The 22,094-nt window shown below is 44.1% G+C and overlaps 2 protein-coding genes across 5 annotated transcripts in view; both read right to left on the bottom strand.

The window, feature by feature from the left end:
- Positions 1 to 739: 739 nt before the first annotated feature.
- On the bottom strand, positions 740 to 5,001 carry tomm20a (translocase of outer mitochondrial membrane 20). Its single transcript, XM_080849511.1, has 6 exons — positions 4,818 to 5,001; positions 4,010 to 4,056; positions 3,769 to 3,850; positions 2,667 to 2,809; positions 1,781 to 1,835; positions 740 to 1,495 (listed from the first exon to the last, which is right to left on the bottom strand). The coding sequence occupies exons 1-5, from the start codon at positions 4,939 to 4,941 to the stop codon at positions 1,791 to 1,793; spliced, it is 441 nt and encodes a 146-aa protein (XP_080705637.1). The 5' UTR covers positions 4,942 to 5,001; the 3' UTR covers positions 740 to 1,495; positions 1,781 to 1,790.
- A 930-nt stretch (positions 5,002 to 5,931) lies between these two features.
- Positions 5,932 to 22,094, bottom strand: part of arid4b (AT-rich interaction domain 4B) — a 43,888-nt gene continuing 27,725 nt past the window's right edge. Inside the window, exons 11-24 of one of the 4 annotated variants that reach the window (XM_080849034.1) lie at positions 21,514 to 21,662; positions 19,116 to 19,188; positions 18,563 to 18,657; positions 18,351 to 18,448; positions 17,272 to 17,497; positions 16,388 to 16,653; positions 13,924 to 14,106; positions 12,942 to 13,026; positions 12,694 to 12,841; positions 11,099 to 12,406; positions 10,788 to 10,898; positions 9,911 to 10,132; positions 9,404 to 9,550; positions 5,932 to 8,676 (exon numbers count right to left, since the gene is read on the bottom strand). In XM_080849034.1, coding sequence (XP_080705160.1) covers positions 8,534 to 8,676; positions 9,404 to 9,550; positions 9,911 to 10,132; positions 10,788 to 10,898; positions 11,099 to 12,406; positions 12,694 to 12,841; positions 12,942 to 13,026; positions 13,924 to 14,106; positions 16,388 to 16,653; positions 17,272 to 17,497; positions 18,351 to 18,448; positions 18,563 to 18,657; positions 19,116 to 19,188; positions 21,514 to 21,662 — 3,254 coding nt within the window. In that variant the 3' untranslated portion in view covers positions 5,932 to 8,533. The remainder of the gene's footprint in view (positions 8,677 to 9,403; positions 9,551 to 9,910; positions 10,133 to 10,787; positions 10,899 to 11,098; positions 12,407 to 12,693; positions 12,842 to 12,941; positions 13,027 to 13,923; positions 14,107 to 16,387; positions 16,654 to 17,271; positions 17,498 to 18,350; positions 18,449 to 18,562; positions 18,658 to 19,115; positions 19,189 to 21,513; positions 21,663 to 22,094) is intronic. The other 3 variants (XM_080849035.1, XM_080849036.1, XM_080849037.1) reach the window with 3 other exon arrangements.

Genomic DNA, 22,094 nt, shown 5'->3' with positions numbered 1-22,094 from the left:
TCTTAATCAGGCCTACTGTCAGTGCCAAACCGGTCTGACTAGGGGGTAGAGGCTACAGCAACAGCATAAGATTTTATTCAACCATACACTTTCAAGCTGAAAATGCCACTCAGGTTGCTTCTGTGGGCTACTGCTTGTTTTGTTCCATCTAGTTGACCGCAAGCAAAACCTTTATTAAATTGGCTTTTGACAAAGATAATCTTAAACCACATGGTGATCTTCCTGTATGGTTTAGCTACGGGCGCCATGTGAACTTAACTCTTATATTAAACTCCCGAGTCAGTTCAACGTTTTCGGTTCAACACTTTGAAGGTTTACATTGTTAAATGTGATATATATTTGTTAAAAAGTATATTGCGCCCACTTTTATTCGAGTTATCACGCGCTTACCTGCCGTCGAGGAACAATACATTTCCCAGGCACTAGTGACCGTTTGTTTAATCTATGGACTGGATCCACACGCGTGGTCGGTATCAGTCCGCGAACGTAAATGACTACAAGCTGCTCATCTACTTCCATTATGTTCCCCACTGGAGAACCCATTAGTGATTATGCAATTCCTAAAATGTTTCGGTTCCCCTAAACTATCAAAAAAACATGAATATCTAACTAAAAATGACGAGTCATACATGCTCGCAAAATGGGTCGAGTATTTAGTTCGTTGTCGGAACTTAGAGCCGACAACACTGTGAAACACTCAACACCAAATTCACCTAGGCCAATGAGTTTTATTGGGACCATAGACTGTAGTGTCTGGACAAGGTTAAAACAAGGTCACAACATAAGAATGTCAGTAGTTTCTATTGTTAATTGGGATACTCACCCAATATAGCCAAAAGCAACTTAAAATCTAGGTAGATTCCAAAACCACCTGTGGTAGACTGTCAATCATACCATACAACTGTGCAGTTTATGAACAAGCAAGGACTGGAAAATTACCTCAATCATACAAGAGTGCACTGAGAAAAGCACACACTTGGAGCTATGACTGCATAGCAGGCTAAGGAATACACTTTGTTGAGGAAATAAACAGACTTGAAATCCTATGTTTCAGTTTTTATCAAGGCTTCATCTTTCACGGTGGCTGCTTTGATTATGACAGGATCACCATCAATGGCATAGGGTGATGGAGAACACTTAAGTCTTGTGACTTTATATTAATAATAAAAAAAATATATGCACAAAGTGCTAAATACATTTGCTTGCTAAATCTCAACAAGACAACAAAAGTAAATTAACAAAATGACAGGATTACATGGAAACATTTCAATGTCTCTGACATCAAGGTGGCCTCTTGGTCTCGGAGCCCTACACCATCGGTTGTCAGTGCAGAAGTAATAGGACAGGAAGGAAGGAAAGATCACGAACGGCCATCTTGTTTCGGTCCACATCAAGCAGAAACACACACACACACACACACACACACACACACACTTTCACATTTCCACAATCACTCAATGTCGTCCTCTGCCAAACTTTGAGCAGTGACTCTCAGCTAAAATTACAAGAGAAAAAAGGCTGTTAGGATCTTACACATTCATGCACAGGCTACAGAAAATACATTGTCTTTAGGAAATATGTTCTAGAGGTGAAATAGTAGAGAGCCACTGCAACAAGGCCCTCCACTTTGAAAGTTCTAGAGTTGATCTTGCATTCTTGCTTATCCCAAAAGCTACACGCAGCAAACGGGGGGTTTTGAAGATTGCGGACAACTTTTGTTTTGCCTATTGTATACATCACACATTCAAGTGAGATACTTGCACACGCACACACCACTTACATTTCCACTCTCACTCAATGTCATCCTCTTCCAAACTCTGAGCAGTTACTATCCGCTGAAATTACAGGAGAAAATGGCTGTTAGGATCTTACACATTCATGCCCACGCTACAGAAAATACATTGTCTTTAGGAAATATGTTTTAGAGGTGAAATAGTAGAGAGCCACTGCAACAAGACCCTCCACTTTGAAAGTTCTAGAGTTGATCTTGCATTCTTGCTTATCCCAAAAGCTACACACAGCAAACGGGGGGTTTTGAAGAATGCAGGCAACTTTTGTTTTGCCTTTGTATACATCTCACGTTTAAATCAGAGACAGCAAATTTACAAAACTAAGACATCCAGAAAGCAAACCACCACCACCACCACTGAGGCACCCCCTTAACTCTAACCAAATTGTCTTGCTCTTATAGCGCAACCTTCAGTGGCTGTGATAAAATTGTTCCTCATCACCATAACAATTAAGTACTAATAGACATTAGGCTGTCTATACTGTGGGATGCTGCTGTAGTCTCTCCACCTGATATATTTGCAGATACCCTCTGCCTACCCATCCCCAACCACACAGCATTGCATTAATTCTACCCTGCTTGTGATACAACCACATACTCTGTGATAGCCCATTTACCCATAATGTGAATAATTGCAACCATCAACATTGTTTTTTTTGTTTAATTGCTCTACTTACCCTTGTAATAGTAACTGTATGAGCACATTGTTTACCCATAACGTTGTTCTACAATACTTTAAGGCTTTCCCCATCTGATCCACTATCAATTTTGTACACATCATGCGCATACCATCTTATATTTGTGTGCATGTATTGTGTACATTTATCACTTTCAACAGCCTCCAGAGCCCTATCCCTGTGTGACCGATGACACTCACCTGGCTAATGGTGGGTAGTTTGGTGAGAAGCATCTGGAAGACAGGGGGAGGCAGGGTTTGCTGCAGCACCTGCAGAAGCTGCTGCGGCTGCCCGCAGACTGCAATGGCATTGGTCAGGTGATCAACACCTTTCTCATAATCTCCTGAAAAGGTGAGACAAGAAAATCATTAGTCAAGCAACACCTGTTGTGGTGGAATCTTCTCTGTGTGTGTGTATTTGTGTTGATACTGATCGTTAAAGCTAGTCTCAACCGTGTTTATAAATTGGAATAATAGTTAGCAGTTACTTTGAGCAGTTACTATCTGCTGAAATTACAACAGAAAAAGGCTGTTAGGATCTTACACATTCATGCTCACGCTACAGAAAATACATTGTCTTAGGAAATATGTTCTAGAGGTGAAATAGTAGAGAGCCACTGCAACAAGACCCTCCACTTTGAAAGTTCTAGAGTTGATCTTGCATTCTTGCTTATCCCAAAAGCTACACACAGCAAACGGGAGGTTTTGAAGAATGCGGACAACATTTGTTTTGCCTTTGTATACATCTCACGTTTAAATCAGAGACAGCAAATTTACAAAACTAAGACATCCAGAAAGCAAACCACCACCACTGAGGCACCCCCTAAACTCTCCAGCTAACCAAATTGTCTCACTTTTATAGCGCAACCTTTGTCCGCAAATGCCAATGGCACTCATAACATAGGTGCTCATCACCATAACCATTAAGTACTAATAAACATTAGGCTGTCTCTGCTGTGGGATGCTGCTGTAGTCTCTCCACCAGATCTATTTGCACCCTCTGCCTATGCCTCCACTGTAAGAATAGAATTTGTGGAGGGACATATAGCCAGACATACAAAGTCATCACTGCTGGAAGCACCAGTGTTTTTCATACAGCAGTTACAGGCTGGCTACATGACAATAGCATTAACGTTTACACACAAGGAGGAAAGCCCAGCATAAAAATTAGCAGCCTGGTTATCAACATTCCACTGGGTTGATGGGTTCATGAAGCCTCATGAAGCTATGCTGACCCAGCAGATGTGTTTTCATGCTCTTCACAGCCCAGCTGGTACAACTGTCTGAACCCTGGTGGACTCACCTTGTGCCAGCAGCTCCTCTCCCAGCTGGATCTCCTCCAGGAAGAACTTCTGCACTGCCTCAGCATCCTTCAAATCAGGCAACTGGGAAACCGACAGAACAGGTTCAGTACTGACTCAGCAGAGCTATACACACTCAAGAGCTACTGGGGGAAAATGGCAAATACCACGCTACCTTTTACAGGTCCAACATGAGCATAAGCTTGGTAGAGAAAGCTTCGAACAGGCTGAATCATAACTCACCTTGGCAAGTCCAGTTTTCTCTTTAGAACATTTCTGGTTCTTCCTTCCTAAAATGAGACAGTAGTCAAATGCAGAGCTCAGATTTAATTATACAATTTGTGATAATATTTAAACGCGCACGTGTCAAATAATTGTAATGTTAGATAAGAGAACTGGTATGGCGACTGGGTAATTTCCGGAATAAAGGTCCAAGGTTACCCTGACTTCGGTACTTGCAACAAGGAAATAAGTTCCCGTTCAACTAATTTAAGTATCTTATCAAACTAGGTTGCATCTTCAGACGTAGAACTGGTAAATACCTCTTTCCTACCATTTATTTTTCAGACAAGTTAAATAACGTCTACACGTTGGATACACAAATTAGCTGCTTCGTAACAGCAACGTCGTGGTACGTTTCACTGTTTTTGCTTGCTTTTGTCGAGCTTAAGGCCAATTAGCTATATGCAATACTAACACATCCATCAGTCAACGTTATTCAACTACATACAAAAGTGTAACATTACTAATGAGCTACTTTGATCCAATGCTAACTAGCATGCCAACCGCTAAGTGACTAGCCGTTAGCATTCCAACACCAATCAAACATGAACGTTACACATCCACATCCCACGACGCTCGTCGTAATTTAACCAAATCTTACGTTAAGCACAAGTATAACGGGACATGTCACATCTTTTTGAACATGCATGCGAGGTTAAGTTAACTGTTTTATCACTATGTTGCAAAAAGCTCTAGCTTATCGGTGCATGCTCACTGATGTTAGCCCATGCTAATTTTGATATAGCATTAGTAACCAGCTAGGACTCACGTTCAAGCAGCCTTTTTTTGAAGTTTGGATCACTCCTTCGTTTTCTGTCGAAATAGATACAGTACCCAATGATCACGGCCCCGCAGACACCAGCCGCAAGCGTACTAGACTTGCTGCCCATCATCTCCAGCCAACGTTAGAGGGCTTATAAGAATCCTTGAGCCAAGTCAGAATTTGGGGCCAAATGCTAAAGCCTCCATGGAGAACACCACATGACACAGGGACGAGGGTGGAAGGACCCATTCATGACGAAAAAAAGTGTCCTCTTAGGTGCCTGATTGAATTAGGTGTCCTCTCTAGTGCCTGATTGTTGAAAGAACATCTTTGTAGGGCTATCTGAAAATTCTGCAGTATTACTAAGAGCAAAACGACATTAATTCAAGGGATTCCTTTTCTTTTGACAATAATAATCAGATCAAGATAGTGGAGTCTCACAGCCAGTCTACCTGTTTTAACTTTAAAAGTCCCCATAACCCTCAAAATATCAGTGACACTCCAAGAGATCGGAATTAGAACACTTTCCTGTTGGAGTCAGAGTTCTAAAATATCCAACACGGCTCAACCTGATGAGTTCAAATTCTTACCAGCCCACAATCCTACAATGGTGCTGTCGACTCTTCATGGCAATATGCCCCAGTGACCATAACCTACCTACAACTTCAGTGTGTCCGTCTGGGCAGCTGTACCACAGTTTGGGCCCCAATCTGCAACCAAAGATCTGGTCTGAATGGGAGAGGTCTTGATAGTCCCCACAGCAGCTCATGAGGCAAAGGTATGCTGTGCCGTTATAGACAAGAGGGTGTAGTGTTTCATGATTATCATACGGTATTAAGCAAAGTTCTGGGCTAGAGCATCCTGACCCATCAAGCCCTGTTTCTTTGCCACAGTCCACAGATTACTACCAAGTGGTCTTCGCGTCGTGCCTAACAACTCCCCTTACTGGTTCTAAAATCAGCGCAAACCACGGCCTCTCGGGGCTTATTGCTTAATTAGAACTTTATGTTCACAATGTTTTTATCAGTATGTATGTGCAAGATACTTTAACTGTTTGTTTGATTATATTTGATACATTTTCAAAGCAGTCATTTAAGTTCACAAACTATGGCATTTATTTCAAACAGAGGCTTCCTTTTTGCTTACATTTGTACAATAAATTACACAATGTCCATCGTCTGCTGCGCCTAATAAATACTATAGAGCTTTCTTATAAGTTTGACCATTTTCTTTCTTCTCTCGCTTTCTCTCTCATCCTCTCAGACCATATTTTTGCAAAGATCCATAAAACTTTACAACCCATGTACAGATTTGAAAATACTTTTCAAACCACGATAAAACACAAAGGGCATCTAGTACAAGCACAACTAATCTAACAGAAGAAAAAAAAAAAGAAAAAAATCAGAAACTCAAAAAGCATGTGTTGCTGCAATAGTATGAAACCCTACGTATGAACAGAATTGGAACTCACATTATGGTAAGAACAAAATTAACACAAGAAATAAAAGACAGACAAAGAGAAGAAGAAAGAAAGAAAAATTAAGAAACAAACAAACCAACAAAGAAACATGCTTTTACCTTCAGAATGTACACAGCAACTACAGTTGAAACAGTAAAACTGCCTGTACAGAAAAGTACATGGTACAAGATATTAAATAGCTTGACTTAAAACACACTTCTCAATATACAAATGTATAACAAAGGCATACAATTACATACAAGTGCCAGACGGAACAGACCTTCAGGCTATGGTACAACAGGGAGTCTATACAAAGGAAACATTGAAGATTTCTTCAGTGATCTTTCACCTACCTATGAATCATTCATCATAGATCCACACTTAGAACATTGTAACCCTTTTCCTGGTCAGAAATTGCAAACCGTAACTAAGGGGAGGAGTCTTTTCTTTGTTTTTGGAAAGGCAACACATTTGAATTATGGACCACATTCTAAGAGAGCACTACTATTTGGACTAACCCATACTGGTTGCCAAGGTTCTAGGGGGAGGCTTTATGTGACCAGGAGCTGTGGCAGGACCTCTGCACTCATTACATGACAGACTCTTATTCCTAATTATTTCCAATTACCCCCCCAACTCAGGCAGAGAAGAAAAATAAGGTAACAGACTGTAGTAGGGATTACAAAAGACATCACGTGTTGGATCACATCATACTTTCAGTATGTCAATCAGACCTTGCAATCAGGAGTTCCATTCATACATTTCACTTTTTCCACTGTTGTGAATTTTAGGCCACAAAGTTCTCCCTTTGACATTAAAATCTGATGCAGTTATGAAGAAGTGCTTTTCCAGTGGGTTATGCAAACATGGAGTGTCAGAGGGTATGACTCAAACCGACAACAGAAAAGGAAAGGGGAAAGAAAGGAAGACACGAAAGAAAAGGCTACATGTGGAATTGACCAGACGATCAACAGTAATCATCTAATTAAGGACAATACTAATAAATCTGTCACTTCTGTCATTGCACATCCAAATACTGCCACATTATGGTTGAGCCCCTTTGTTTAGGGCTATGTAAATATTCAGTAGTAAGAAACATTTAAATCGGCTGCCAAAGATGTTGATTTTCGTATTACTCCGCTGTCTATGATCGTCTTCAGGCTCTAGCCTGGTCAATCGTTCATGCCCAGTTACTTCAGTCTTTTGTAAACAAGACAAACATGTCTTAATAATCTGAAGGGCATACAGGATCAGTACAGGGCGGCACATTAGGTGAGGGGGACTGTGTATAAGGTCTTCATAAGGCTCATTTAAGCATTAAATGACACCCCAAACATTAACTGACATTCATAAGGCATTGTTCCAATTGACACAATCGTAATTTTGTTACAGGAATGAACATTCCAGTTCATGCTGTAGTAATGGCATGGTCAATAGTTACAAGTAGCACCATTTAACTCTTAGAAAGGCATTATGAAGGCCATATACATGACCCTTCACTGATAGGTCATCCAAACCATTTAAACTCCTTCGCATCGTTTCCTCAAAGTGCCCAAAGAGAGGGACCTACAAGGCACTACAGCTCTGCTCAATATCCATCCACTTATTGGCTGTCAGTGAATTACCCCCCTGCTACCTGCTTGTCGTTTCCCCAAACAACTGGATGATGTGACTCAACTTTTTACAGTCACTGCTACTGAAATGGAGTTTTGCTCCTCTAAAACTGTTTCTGTTGGCTTTTGATTTCTGTGGATGTGGTTGTGCATATTACATTATACACAAGAGGAGAGGCTAACGTGACAAAAAAAAACATATGTTACTTCAAGGGTGCTGCTGCACTGAACTTCTGAATGGGTTATGATTATAAAGGCCCCTCTGTAGACAGTGCTGGCGGGCCAATTCCTTGCTCCAAACACTCAATGGACATAATTATTGCTTAAAAAGAACATTTCTGAACAACAACAACAAAACAAAAAAAAACAGCTTTGTACTTTTTTTTACTCCTGGTTTTCACCCCCACATGTCTGCCTTTGAATAAAAGTGCACTTAAGTGCAATTAGCTTGCCGAGGAAACAGTTGTCGATAGAAAATAGTGCTTGTTCAGGTTTTTTTTTCTTCTCGATTCCGGTCAGTTTGTTGTGCCCCCAGCATTTGTGTGGGTTGTGTGGGTCTGTCCTGTTTGTCCTGTTGGGGAGGGCAAGGCAGGGGTAGTGCCCCTGTGCTGGTTAAGTGCTCAGAGCGCTCGCCATCTCCTCACTTCCTGTCACCTGCACTCCACTGACACGCCAGAGTTCTGTGCCGAGCTGGAGACAGTGGGCTCAGCCAAGGTCAGCATGACAGCTGCTGTCAGCGAGCTGGAGGACGGAGAGGAGGAGGAAGACGACGATGAGGCAGCCGCTGTACCTGCTGAAGAAGGGGGGGGGGGGGGGGGTCACAGTTCCTCGTTACAACCAGTCCAACCAGCCAATCAAAACAGAGATCATATATCCTTTTCGCGCCTATGACCTCAGTCTGACCAGGGTTATTTGATCAAGCTGTAACCCATGTTTAGTGTTTTCAGACCAAGCCAAGTGTGGTTAGAGTCAAGGTTATATTAAGATACTTGTACAGCTTTGTGCCAATGTTTGATAGTACTTCTTCCAAGTAAACACTGAAGTTTAAATTCAAGCTTCACTGCATCTTCTTTGAGGAGTTTTAAGGCTTCTTTTAAGGTATCTTTTGTAATCTGGACGTACAGTTTTGTTAATGCATTATTTGAGTGACTGAGTTACTATTTTGTTATCAACAATGTAACCCGTAGCAACCCCAAGTCATGCCATTCTTACCAAAATCAACCTGTGTCCAACCCTTGTTCGACCCAGGTTGAGGCAAATAAGCCAAGTTGAGTCAATAAATTGAGACTTAGCCATAGTACCCTTTCATACAAAAACATCAACACAGACTTAAACCTGGTTGAACGTATGAAAGTCCTCTGTTACAAACAGTCCAAGCAGTGGATCAAAACATAAATACTACAGAGCTGCTAGTTTAGATTCAAAGTTCTTTAAAGCACCAAGTGTTAAAGTCAGACAGTGGACCCAGTTTCTCTCTCCTTTTGAAAGCACTACGTTTTTAAGTCATAGAGTGGACTCACTTTCTCGCTCCTTTTTCTTCATGCGCTTTCGTCGCCGGTCAATGGAGGCCACTTCCGATTTGAGTGAGAGATAATGATTCCTGATGTCTTGCAGCTTCTCCTGAAGGAATGATATCTTTTCCAAGCTGTTCATCTTCTCTAGGTCAGCTGCATGGGAAAAAATAAACGCCATCTAATCAATTTGGAAAATCCGATATAGATCTCCTTTTCTTAATGACACTGATTATACTAATGTTAATACTTAGAACTCCTTGGTCCCCATTTCTCACTTGAACTTCATTTCACACGTGAAACTGCAGAAAAAGCCCTCATCCACACCTCTATAAACTAAACTGTGGCTTTTCTATTGATTCCATTTCAGCACATTCTTTGTGTGCTGAATAGGTTTTGAGGTCTGTTTTGACAATACAAAACATATATTGTCATATCAACTGTATCTCTACATCCACAGCTAACTATCAGGACAGTGGATATACATCAGTGTTACGGGGTGTCCGTTCCACTCACACATCTGAAAGCTCCACTTGTAAACACGTGCAGCCCGGCCTTGGTGCTCCCGGTGGTGTGTGGGCTCGCTGTCCCCATGCTTGTACTTGTGGCCCGATGGGGGGGTCCTACCTGGGCACTTGGGAGAGATGGCTGGCTTCAGGTCCGACGTGTTGTGTTTGGTGGTGGGAGATTTCGACGCGCTCTCACTGACCGACTGGTCCTCACTGTCACTGCTGTGGGCTGAAGAGCAGTGAGAGAATTCGGTGACTTTCAAGTCCTACTAGACCTTAAAAAGGTACAATCCACGATTCTGGTGGAACGTTGTTGATATTTGAGTAATGTATTGATGTTCTGGAATAGTGTATGACATGCCAAGACTGTGTATGCACAAAGGAGATTTTTTTTTTATCTGACAGCTGTAGGACTGTAGGGAGAAATTGCTGAATTTGATAATGTTTATTGGAGTAGAATTGCGGAATGCACCTTGAAATAAAAGATTGTATGTCACATAGTATTATTAGCTACGTTTTGAATTATGTATATCTAACACTTTTAACACCATAAGTCTGAAAGATCATGTGACACACTTGTAAATTGATAACACCTGATAACATTTCTTTATTTGAAGCAGGGAGCCCAGAGCAGCCCTCTGTAACTGCTGGTGGTTAATCTACCCGTAAGGGCCTTTTTTACAAACCAGAGGCTCATTATGCTGCTCACCTCCATGCAAATCTGATCATTATCTTGCTGATAGAGAGGGAGAAAAAGCAAGCAGCTGGTGCCAGACATGGCCACAGAGCCAACAGCATCCCACATTGCACCCTGTCACTGGAGCCAGAAGGCTTCCCAGACTACCAGAGATTACACAGACAGCCACCCAGGGGCACGTGTTTACCTGCTTTCCGGCTCTTCTTAGGATGCAGGCCCAGGCTCTTGTGGCTTCTCTTGTGTTTCTTTGACATCACGCCGCCTTGGGATTCTTTGTGTCGTTTCTGAGTGGCCGATGCTGCCATTCAAAAAAGATGAAAGGACACGATAAAACATGCTGAGACGATAGTTACGCTTTTGTGTTACAAAAGACTTCTAACTAAATTGGACTACACAGCACATTTCTTGACAAGGGTAGAAGCCAGGTTTTGTTCATGCATTTCAATTCAGTTCAGTTCAAAGCACTATGAGTGTCTGCCTTATATCCGCCATCCTTACCTTTGGATTTCTGCTCGCTCTCCTGTTGACTGCTGTTGCTGAGCTCCAGGCTGCAGTTGCTGTTGCTGTTGCAGGAGAGGCTGGTGTCAAACGCTTTCGAGGGGGAACCAGCCCTCTCCTCCTGGGGGGTCATCCCAGCCCTCTCCTCATGGGGTGTCATCTCCTGCGATTCCCCACCCAGGCTCTCTACCTCTACCGTGCTGCTGTCCGACTCGCTGCGGCCCAGCCGTCCCTCCTCCATCTGCGGCCCTGCCGGTGAGGGCACTGCGGGGGAGCCCGAGGCTGGGGTGGCATGGGCCTGGGCGGGGGCCATGGGGCTGCTGCAGGCTGGTGTCCGACCTGAGTTCTCCATGGCGCCTCCGCCAGCGCCGCCGCTGTTCAGGGCGGGGGACTCGGGGGTGGTGGGTGGCGTGTTGAGGACGGAGTTGCTGCCGCTGCTGCTGGGGTACTCCTGCATCTTGTCCTCCTCCATCAGCTCCTCCTCGGCTGGCTCGTCTTCCTCCGTGTGTTCAGCCTCAGCTCGGGGCTCCTCTGGCGTCGCCACTGCCGGCGGAGGGGAGCTCTGGGCCTCCGTGTCCGAGTCCGAGAACAGCTCCTTCAGGGTCTTCTTGGGCCATTGAGCCTGTATGCTGGACCACACGTCCTTCTGGCCTTTGGTTCGGCAGCCCGCTTGCCGCTCCTCTGCGCCCCCTGCCGCCACCTTAGCTCTTTTGTCGGGGATCTCCCAGAAGGCAGAGGAGGATCGACCACCTTTTGACTTCTCCTTCAAGCCATTGTACTTCTTGGCAGGCGAGCCTTTGGCTTTCGGATGCCCCCTTGGCTCCTCCTTGGCCGTGGGTTCCGTAGGGGGGGGGCCCTCATCCTCCGAGCTACTGCTGGAGGCCTCTCCCTGCTCCTGTCCGTCCCCTGCAGTCCTCTCCTCTTGCTTTTTGGGTGAGCCACCAGGCAGCCAGTCTCCAGCCCTGGTGCTCCTGGATTTGTTCTTGGCCTGACTCTTTGGCGTACGATCCGCCGCACACTCAGCCTTTCTCTTACGTGGGCCACTTTCCCCCTCGGGCTCGAATTGCGCCCGGCGCTTGCCTGGTTCCGAGCCTTCCTGACAGCTTGCTTCTTGGCCATTGCCTTTGGCCGGTGAGACTTTAAAGCCATCTGATGGGGGCCCGCCCTCCCAGCACTCAAGTGGGTGAGGCGGCTCGGAGGAGTTCCCTTTACGGTGACTTCCGCGGCTTCCCACAGGACTGTCTACTCCATCATGCTCAGCCTCATCCTCCTCCTCCCTCTCACTATCATCCGTTGAGCTCTCAGAACCTGAGAGAGCAAAGACACCAGATGGGGTGAAAAACTATCAGTTAATCTCTATGCATTTGCTGAATCTCATAACAGCAAGTTACAAAAGCCAAATAAGCATTATTACTGTGTGACTAGGATATGTGCCAAGTGTCATATACAGCTGATATACCTTAAGGAATAGCGTTTAAGGCTTAAGCACTATTAAACTGTGGCTATGTAGCAATCCGAACAGGAGCTAGACTTGCCTTTAAGGCCATTGAGAATGGATTTGATTTCGCTGGACTTGACTGGAGTTTGTGGGTTACCTTTGGCATCACAGTCCTCCATCTTTGTGAAAACATCACTCCCAGCATTAGGTTTGGAGGATCGGCTGAGGCGGTTATTCTTAGAGGGCGACAGGTCATCTTTGTCACCTAGTCTCTCTATTCTGTCTTTCTCTTTTTCTGCTTTGTTCTGAAGAAAAAGAAAAGAAAAAAAGAATCAATGATCAAATACCCATCTTGATAGCTTAATCTTTGGTGGAAGAAAATGTAAGATGATGCACACAACCTACCTTTATTTTTTTACGATGCTTGATTTTAGAAACATTCTTGTTGGCTGGGCGCAAAATCTTGTCCGCTTTGACCCATTCGTCATACCTGATCGGGAAAAGAACAATGATCAACACTTTACATCACCAGCAGTTGCCAGAGGATTTACAAGGAACACACTAACAGTTGAAGCTACACAGAGACCACAGCGGTTCAGTCGCACACACACTCCAGATCCAAACCGAAATGTCACACAGAAAGCTTCTTTATTGCCAGAAAGCCCTACCTTAAGGGTGAAAATGGGATTAGAGCATATTTCCATCACAACAAGACAGCAAATAATAATCAAAAAACTAAATAAAAAGAATAGATACTTCTTCTTACTGGTTTGAAAAGCCCACAAATATCACAAAATACATCTACGTCATCCCTAAAATTTAACCAACAGACAAACAAGGCCGTTACAGTCCATTCAACTACACTTGAAGAGCTTGCAAAGTGCTTTCACAGCTAGAGGGTGATCTTTCCCTGAGAGTCCTGTGTCCTGCCTACACTAAAGAAACATCAGGGAGAACTGCTCTACACAACAGCACCACAGCAACACTGAGACAGGCATCATCACAGAGACAGAGACATGAGTAGGGGCCCCAAGCATGACCGAGACACATTATTGTCTCACTGTAGGTCCTGGCGGGGGAGATCAAGCCGCCAGCACTTAAATGTCACTTCATTTTCATTCATTCATTTTCTGTTTCAACCACTAGATGGCCACAATGCAATCTCATAGGGGGATAAAAATCATCGAAAAAACAGATCTGGAGGTAGGACTTATGGAAATAGCAATGATCAGGGAGATGTTTTTCTGGTTTGTAATTGACATCCATGGGGGCAGGGGAAACCCTTTTAAAAGGCATTTCCTCGTGTTTATTTTTTTTGTTTGTATTTTTTTTGGCGTGTTCACAAATGAAATAGGCAAGAGGCACGAATCCCCAGGTCCTGCCTTACCTGACGTTCCAGCCACAGTAGTGCACCAGGTAGAGCACCTCTCCCCCCTCCAGGTCTGACTCTTTCACAGTGGCTTCGTACGTCTTCAGATTGCGGCCTCGCCCATACCTCACCTGTACCTTCATCCCAGGAGGGTAACACTCAAACTCCTCCCCTTCCTCCCCCTCCTGACTGCTGTCAGCCCTGCAAGAAAGACAATTCAGCACTTTCCTAGCCCTAGTCCTCCCACAGAACACCACAAACCACCACCGTCACCACCACAAACTACAACCACCCGTCCCTCCCACCCAATGTCTCACCCCAGGCTTGCTCCCTAGCTCCCTAAGTCCTTCCATTGCTTCCTGCCCCCCCTCCCCCCCACCCACCCACCTACCTACCTACCTACCTATCTACCTACCTACCTACCTACCTACCTACCTATCCATTTTTTAAATGCTCAAGAGGTCACAAAGGGGTCATCAACCTACTATCTGACCTTTCCTCTCTGTCCTCGCTACACACACACGTGACCACACACACCCCACTCCCAAAAACTGGACTTTACACACTTTAAAAGGACACCTGATGGTGGTTGAAGAACTGTAAAAGTAGATTACCGGGATAATCTAGCATGAACATTTGTATGGCTATCATTTCATTTCATTCTGGTGTCCTAGATTTAGTCAATAGCTTACTAACCAATGTTTACAGATCTCATATAATACTGTTGCCTACGGTTAGGAATCTCTTTATCTCTTCTCCCTCTCAGAGTCCTTGTACATGATCAGGTTTTGGTTTGTTTGACCACTAAAGTCCACTACTATTGGCTTGCTGCAGGCGGAGAGTATGGGGGGGGGGGCTGGTTGGCACAGAGTAGGTCGGCACAGCAAAGCACAGCACAGCAGTTCAGGCCACTACACAGTGATGTTAGACAGCAGCACAGTGAGAGAGGCTAGAAGTTTCTAGAGGCCGCAATCTGAGCTTCACACACAGTGCGATAAAAGGTACCATGGCCGGTTCCTCGCGCATATCACAAACACTTGCACAAAGGCGGTTGATGCTGTCCCTGACACTACTTCTACCCTGTGAGGTTGGCTGGAGTTGAGAATGACCACTGCGAGTGTAGGTGCTAGGCAGGACCCAGGATCCAAGCTTATCGATTGCTGGCATAAATGAAGACGCTTAAAACAGGGAAAGCAGAGATCTACCACTGAAATGTCAAGTCACTCAGTGTCACACACTGTAATTCACGGGTGTCAGTTACAGCTACGAATGGGAAAAGTTGTCATGGCAAGTGACTGAAAACTAATGATTAAACCAACACAACACTTAAAAAAACAGACGAAACAATGATATCTTCACACACATGGAAGAAAATTTTTAGTTTAAGTCTAAACTCTAAAGCGCAAGAGAGACAAAGGACAACAAACATTTAAAACTCAAAGAGTAACCACGTTGCCTCGCCTCAGTAGCAGTCTTACTAAATGAACGGCCTCCTAAAAATGCAGTACTGAAAAATACACCGCATGGTATTCATGCTAGCTCAACAACAAAAACAACAGCAGCAGCAACAACAACCACAACAACAACAGCAACAGCAGCAATAGCAACTGATATCTGTGTAACAACCAGCGTTTTATTAGGCCTGACAAAAGATAACGAAATGAGGTGCCAAAAAAATAAAATATTTTGTTCACTGCAGAAAAAAAAAAAAAAACTCATCATGTCAAGTCTCATCATGTTTCAAAATTAATTTCACAAAACTATACACTAGAGTGGTAGACACCACTGCAGTGTTAAAGAAAGCCAACACCTTTAGTCAAATCACCAACATGAAGCCCCCTTCAAGACCTGTTGCCAAATCCAGACTACGGAGCAAAACGTAGAGCGTTAGAGACAACTGCTTTACTGCCAGCCAAAAAAAAACAGAAAAGCTGCAAGCAGGGAGCTTTGGGGAATGCCTCCACAGAGGAGGAGAGAGAAAAGCAGCAGCAGTATTTCAACAGGTTTCACATCTATGCTGCCTTTTCTGTTCTAAAGGCAAGAGGAGAAATAAAAGAGAAAGAGAGATAGAGAGAGAAAGAGAGGCTAGGAGTGAGAGGAGAGTGAAGTAAGGGATGGGTAGCAGAGAGAGAGAGAGAGAGAGAGAGAAATTGCACACGAGGAGCTCTGCAAAACATGCAGTTTAAGTAAAAGCCGTCATGCTTTGGCTCCCCGAGGTGTTCGAGCCGAGCGGGGCAGCCATGCAGATGACTGGAGGACTGAGGGGACGCAGTCTCTCCCACGGAGTACACAGCCACACACAAAGGGTTCCAAGGTTTAAAAATGCAGCCCAGTGAAACAGTACTCCTCTCTCTTTTGCTCTCTCGCTCGCTCTGGCTCTCCATTTCTCTCTTTCTCTCTTAGAGGGCCCACAGAGCCATGCACTGCACACAATGTGGAAGGTTCCCTAAAGGGGATCCTGCAAACGCACTAGTCCACCTACCCGGATAGGTCCTTGTTTTCCGAGTCCATGTAGGGTTCCATCTTCACGTCATCTCCCTCCTCCGCAGCGTCAGTCTTAAGCTGGTGCCCGCCTTCATCATTACAATCCATCTCCTCTTCATCGTCGTCTTCATGGTCATCATCATCATCATCCTCGTCCTCCTCCTCCTCATCATCATCATCATCATCATTAGCGGTAGCTCTGTGGTTGCTTTCGTCTTCCTTCTCGGCGCTTTGGTTTGGATCTCCGGATTCGGCATTCTCCTCCTGTCAGGGTTAAGGCAAGTGACACAAGTAATGAGGGTCGGCTGAGCCATATGTCTTTGTTTTTAATGGCTAGAAAATGTAACCACATCATTTGATCTCTCCACACAAATCCATGTTGCTTTGTGCAGCAGTGTGTGTGTGTGTGGGTGTGTGTCTGTGTGGGGGGGGGGGGGGGGGGGTTCTCTTCATTGTAAGTCAATTAGTCTTAATGCTATGTCAGCACCTGTGGCTATTTCATTGCAAAAAGGGTATTGTAAGATCTATAGAAATAAATACTTAAAATAAATAAATAGATAATGTTACATAACTTAATAAATAACTATACAAGCCCTCTCGACATTGTCTGATCTCAGGGTAAACATAAGGAGTGACGTTAACATCACTTGAAAGGGCCATTAAACAAAACATCTCTGTCAGGTGTAAACTCTGACAGTGATATGAATCAGAGCAGGAAATGCTGCTTTTGTGATGCTGCGCACTCAGAGCTAACGAAGCTCACTGTTGCCCATCACTCATAAGGGTGAGACCAGACGAAAGGCCTGGGGCCTCTGTGAAGGGAGACGGGTGGAGATGCGGACGGCCAAAGGGGGGATGGAGAGAAGGCAATCAGTCACTCACCTTGATGGCAGGCTGGGAGCTGCTGGGCTCTCCCTCTTTGACCATCTTTTGCTCCTCCCCGGGGATGTGTGTTGCCGGGGTAATACTCCTGGCCCCTGCTCCTGCTCCTCCCCCTTCCACCTTCCCCTCTCCCTTGGCACCTGGCTTCTCTGTGGACTTTAGGGGGAGGTCCATCCGAAAGGTGATCCCCGTGGAGGTGCAGTACTCCTCAAAGCCATTCAAGTACCTGACAAGCAACACCGAGAAGCAGGCTGTTAAGCGCACACACCACATAAACACACACTATTTATATAATAATACAAATCAGTGGTACTGTAGTACAGTAGTATTAAGTCAACCTCCACAGGTATTAACACAGATAGACATGAACTAGCTAATGTTGCCTAAGTAAGGGTGCTGGTCAGCCATACAATGCTCTACATGATCAGCAGTACCTTACAAGGCCAACAAATACATCCATAAATACAGACTTAAAGTAACTATGTAACATTGCTCTAGGGCTAATGAGGTTAGGTGTGGCCAGGGGAGAACTAGCTCAGACACACACAGACACACACAGAAACACAAACAGACACGCATACACAAACACACAAACAGACACACATACACAAACACACAAACAGACACACACACACACACAGACAGTAGGTGTTCCCTGAGGACTGGATGCAGAAGTGGTCCTCAGATAATCATTTGGCCAGTGACAAGCTCCTCTAGCTATTTTGAGACCTGTGGTTGAAAACACATTGCCACTCACTGAGCTGACAACAGCTAATGAGCATATCACTGTTAGCGTCAGTGTGTGTGAGTGAGAGAGTGTGTGAGAGTAAGTGTCTGGGAGTGTGTCTGTGAGTTTGTGTGTGTGCGTGCGTGTCCGAGAGAGAGGCAGAGTGTGCCTCAGAAATTGTGGGACCAAAAACGATGCTCACTGCTCCACAAATAGCAGGGGAGTTAAAATAACAGACAAGGGTTCAATAATCCTGAATTACGGGTACTGAAAGTGCTTTCCTACACCACCATTGTAAGTTTTCCTGGATGTGTTGTGTTGTGTGTCAGGTGTAGCTCGGGTATCTACGTACTTCCTGTAAGCACATTTCACGTTGTAACCAGCGGCAGAGTTGAGCACGGGGATCCCCAGGTTCTGGTACACCTGCTTCCAGACAGACCCGCTGTCAATCTGCAAGACAGACAAACAGACAGCAGGAGAGACCGGAAAGGTTTAGAGGTCAAAGCTTTGTCACGGAAGGGAAGACAGAATATGGATTAGATGGTAGCAGAGAGAACGTCTTACCTTGTCAAAACCTCCCAGTTTGTGCACAAGCCTGAAGAGCTTGAAAAGGTTGAGGTTTCTGTAGCCGAGGACTGGCCTCTTGTTGATGGGCGTCCCTGTGGGCGACACACGAGTGATTAGTGAATACCACCCAATTATATCTGTGGAGGCGCAACATCCTAAGATATCCTAGTTCTTCAAAATGGAGACTTCATTCTGCTTTCATTGCACTTCACTAAGCTCAGGGCATCCCATCCTTTAGTCATACTGGTGATGAAGGTAATGTGTTACTCACAGACCCAAATATAACTGTAGTTACATTCCTACACTTTTTATTTCTTTAAGTAGTATTTATTGTTACACTAGGTCTCTATTGCTCGTAGCTTGATCCTTTGTACGTCTCTTTGGATAAAAGCGTCTGCTAAATGACAAAATGTAATGCAAATTAGTGAGACATTATTCCTGTCTGTCAATACTGAATACAACAACCATGAAAAGCCCATCTATGGCCTATAAGCGTACAGGGTTGGTGGAATATCTTTTATGCCAGGCCAGGGGAGTAGTGAAGACTCACCTCGATCCTCCATAAACTTGTACAATTGCTGGAGAAAACTCTCTCTCTCCTCCGGGAACGGCTCCACCTCCTCCTGCAGAGATGAGGCGAGAAAAACTAAATAAGAGCGCTGTTGGAGCCAACACATGCAGAGCTGTCCCGTCATTCATCTTAAGAAAAACTAACAAGTTAGGATGCTGGGGAAATGGAGGCAGACAGTGGTACAATACAATCTCAGTAAGAGATGTAACCAAATACAGCCTCTGGCGAAGGCAGACGGGGGGATTCATACTCTTTCTGTGATTGAACGAGTTGTGATTGTGATTGAACACAAAGGCATCGTGGTGCCCGAGGTAAGAACTGTAATCAATATTGTAATGACTGTGTTGAACTTTATCGCTCAACCCTTCCAAGGAGTTGGCACAATAGCTCCTGGACCTAAAACACATTTTCACACACTAACCAAACTAGCTTTTTTTAAGGCCTTACAAATGGCTTCAGTTCTGTTTACCGTCTCTGATTGAAAAACTTTCCATCAAGATACAACATCCGTCACAGAGTGCAATTAAGGGATGTGATTTTATGGGAGGTAATAATGCCGTCAACACACACACACACACACACACACACACATGTATATAAAAGGCAGCAATGAAGGTTCCTAGCTGACAACTGTTTCAGTTCATAAATAAATAACAATTGCCAGTATTACTAAACATATCCTTTTTCTCTCTCTCTCTCTCTCTCTCTCTCTCTCTCAATATATATATATATATATATATATATATATATATATATATATATATATATATATATATTTCATCTGTGTGTGTGCAGGTTGCAAGTTGCAGGCAGTGTATGTTGCACTGCAAAGAGTGCTATAACAGATCTCGGGTGTGACATGCAGCTATCCTCACTCACCAGAACTAAAAAAGAAAAATTACGACTGATATATCCATAAGTACACTACCAAACTAAATAACAAATGCCAGTATTACTAAACATATCTTCTCCCTTTCTCTTTCTCTCTCTCTCCTTCCATACCATACCATATTGCTTATGCCTATAATAACACTGATAAAATAATAACTGATAAGCCATATTGCCTACTGTTAAATCTACTACCCAAATGTATCTCCCTATCTGTTTCTGAAATTGATGTCTACTAACATAACTGTTCTCTCTCCCTTTATAGCATGTTCCAATCGCTGATGAAAGCGGAACTATTACTCCTCACCCCAACCACTCCGCATCTACACACATGGACAGCTCTTTCCCTTTTCTCTCCCTACTAATCAGGACTATCTCCGCTATGGGACGCTGCTGTAGTCTCTCCACCTGGTCTACCTGGAGAAACCCTCGGCCAATCGCACCCACCGCCACTGCATTGCCGTACACCTACTCTACCCAATACCCTATGCTAGCATTTATATACAATTTACATTATTGCCACCACTGAAATGTTTCTCTGTCCCTACATCCCTTACCCCTGTAACAGTAACCCTATTGGTACAGTAATCTGGTCTTGCCTGTATCATGTGTTTACCACCGGATGTCTGTATACTTACTATGTCCAGCGACCAAATGCTGGCTGTGTATAACCCCTGTTGCTTACTTTCCCTTTCTGCCACACAACCCTCCCCATTCCCCCCTTCCCACCTTCCTGTCTCCACCCGGCCGACCTCAAGCAGATGGGTCCCCCCTTATGTGCCGTGGTTCTGCCTAAGGTTTCTTCCTGCCTAACAGGGAGTTTTTCCTTGCCCCTGTTGCCATTGTGCATGCACTAAGGGGGTTTAGGCTCTGGGCTCTGTTAAGCGCCTAGAGGCAATTGTATTGTTATGGCGCTATACAAATAAAATTGAATTGAATTGAATAAATACACTTATCATGTGGCAATAAATATACGCAATATATTTATTTATATAAGTATATAAATAGAAATAATGTGCAGAATGGGCAGCTGATATAATATTGAATACATAATTGAAAATTACTTTTGACTTAACTTTTCTAAAATAAAATCACTGTAATCTGTGTCTCCCATGAGCAAACAGTTCGCTGGGATGTATCCTACAATTCAGCTGAATTTTCATAAAGCATGATGATGTACTCAGAGACCAGTTATCTATAAGTGAAAATCTAAATAGAGGCCAGCTGTCAGATGCTCCCTGGCTTCAGAAATCCCAGTACCTAACGTGTGGAAATGTGATTAAACCTAATGTGTCTGAATGTTTGACCACACACACACGGAAACCTAACCAATGAAGTGGAAGTGACAGCGATGACCTACTTTCCAGTTGTGATAAAAAGTACGGACTGCAGGCAATGTGTAATTCAAACAGGCTATGCGGCATCATTTAAAAACTGAATTACAGGCATAAGCCTCTGTGTGTGTGTACAGTATGTATGTTGATATTACCTCTTCCTCTTCACTACTGCCTTCTTCATCCTGCTCCTCCTCCTCCTCATCTTCATCGTCCTCGCTGCTGGAGCTCTCGTCCTTCACCTCTGTCCTCCAGGTGGGGGGAACGGTGGCGTTTCGTTTGAAGTCCCAAGCGGCATCAAGAGCTGCAACACACATACAGCAGGTGATGTCTTCACAAACAAGCTAAGTGGCCGCATTCCTGCACTGACATGACACTGACTTACTTGAACTGTAATAACTGCTATTTGTGAGATTTGAAATGGTGAAAACATTTTTTTTTACTAGATTGATAAACAAATAGTCTACAACTTCAGAGCAAAGGTCATGTAAAATGTGAATTTAGCAGTAAAACAATACTTTAAAATCCTGAAGAGTATTTCAAGGTAAGAGCATTATAATGATTTCATGCGTTTCCCTGAATGCATTTTAATTGCATCCTCCAACAGTCCAATCCCTTCTGCCTTTTTCACAGTCCGATTCCAATTCGAGACTTTCAAAGCAGTCTCATGCCCAGGGTGCATAGCCTGAGCCCGGCGCCATAAAAACAGCCAAAAATACAATGCTGTTGACGGCGG

Source organism: Sprattus sprattus (assembly GCF_963457725.1).
Source record: "Sprattus sprattus genome assembly, chromosome: 12".
In the NCBI taxonomy this organism is placed as follows: Eukaryota; Metazoa; Chordata; class Actinopteri; order Clupeiformes; family Clupeidae; genus Sprattus; species Sprattus sprattus.
Note: the sequence above shows the minus strand (reverse complement) of the source record. Positions and strands in the feature narration are given on the sequence as shown.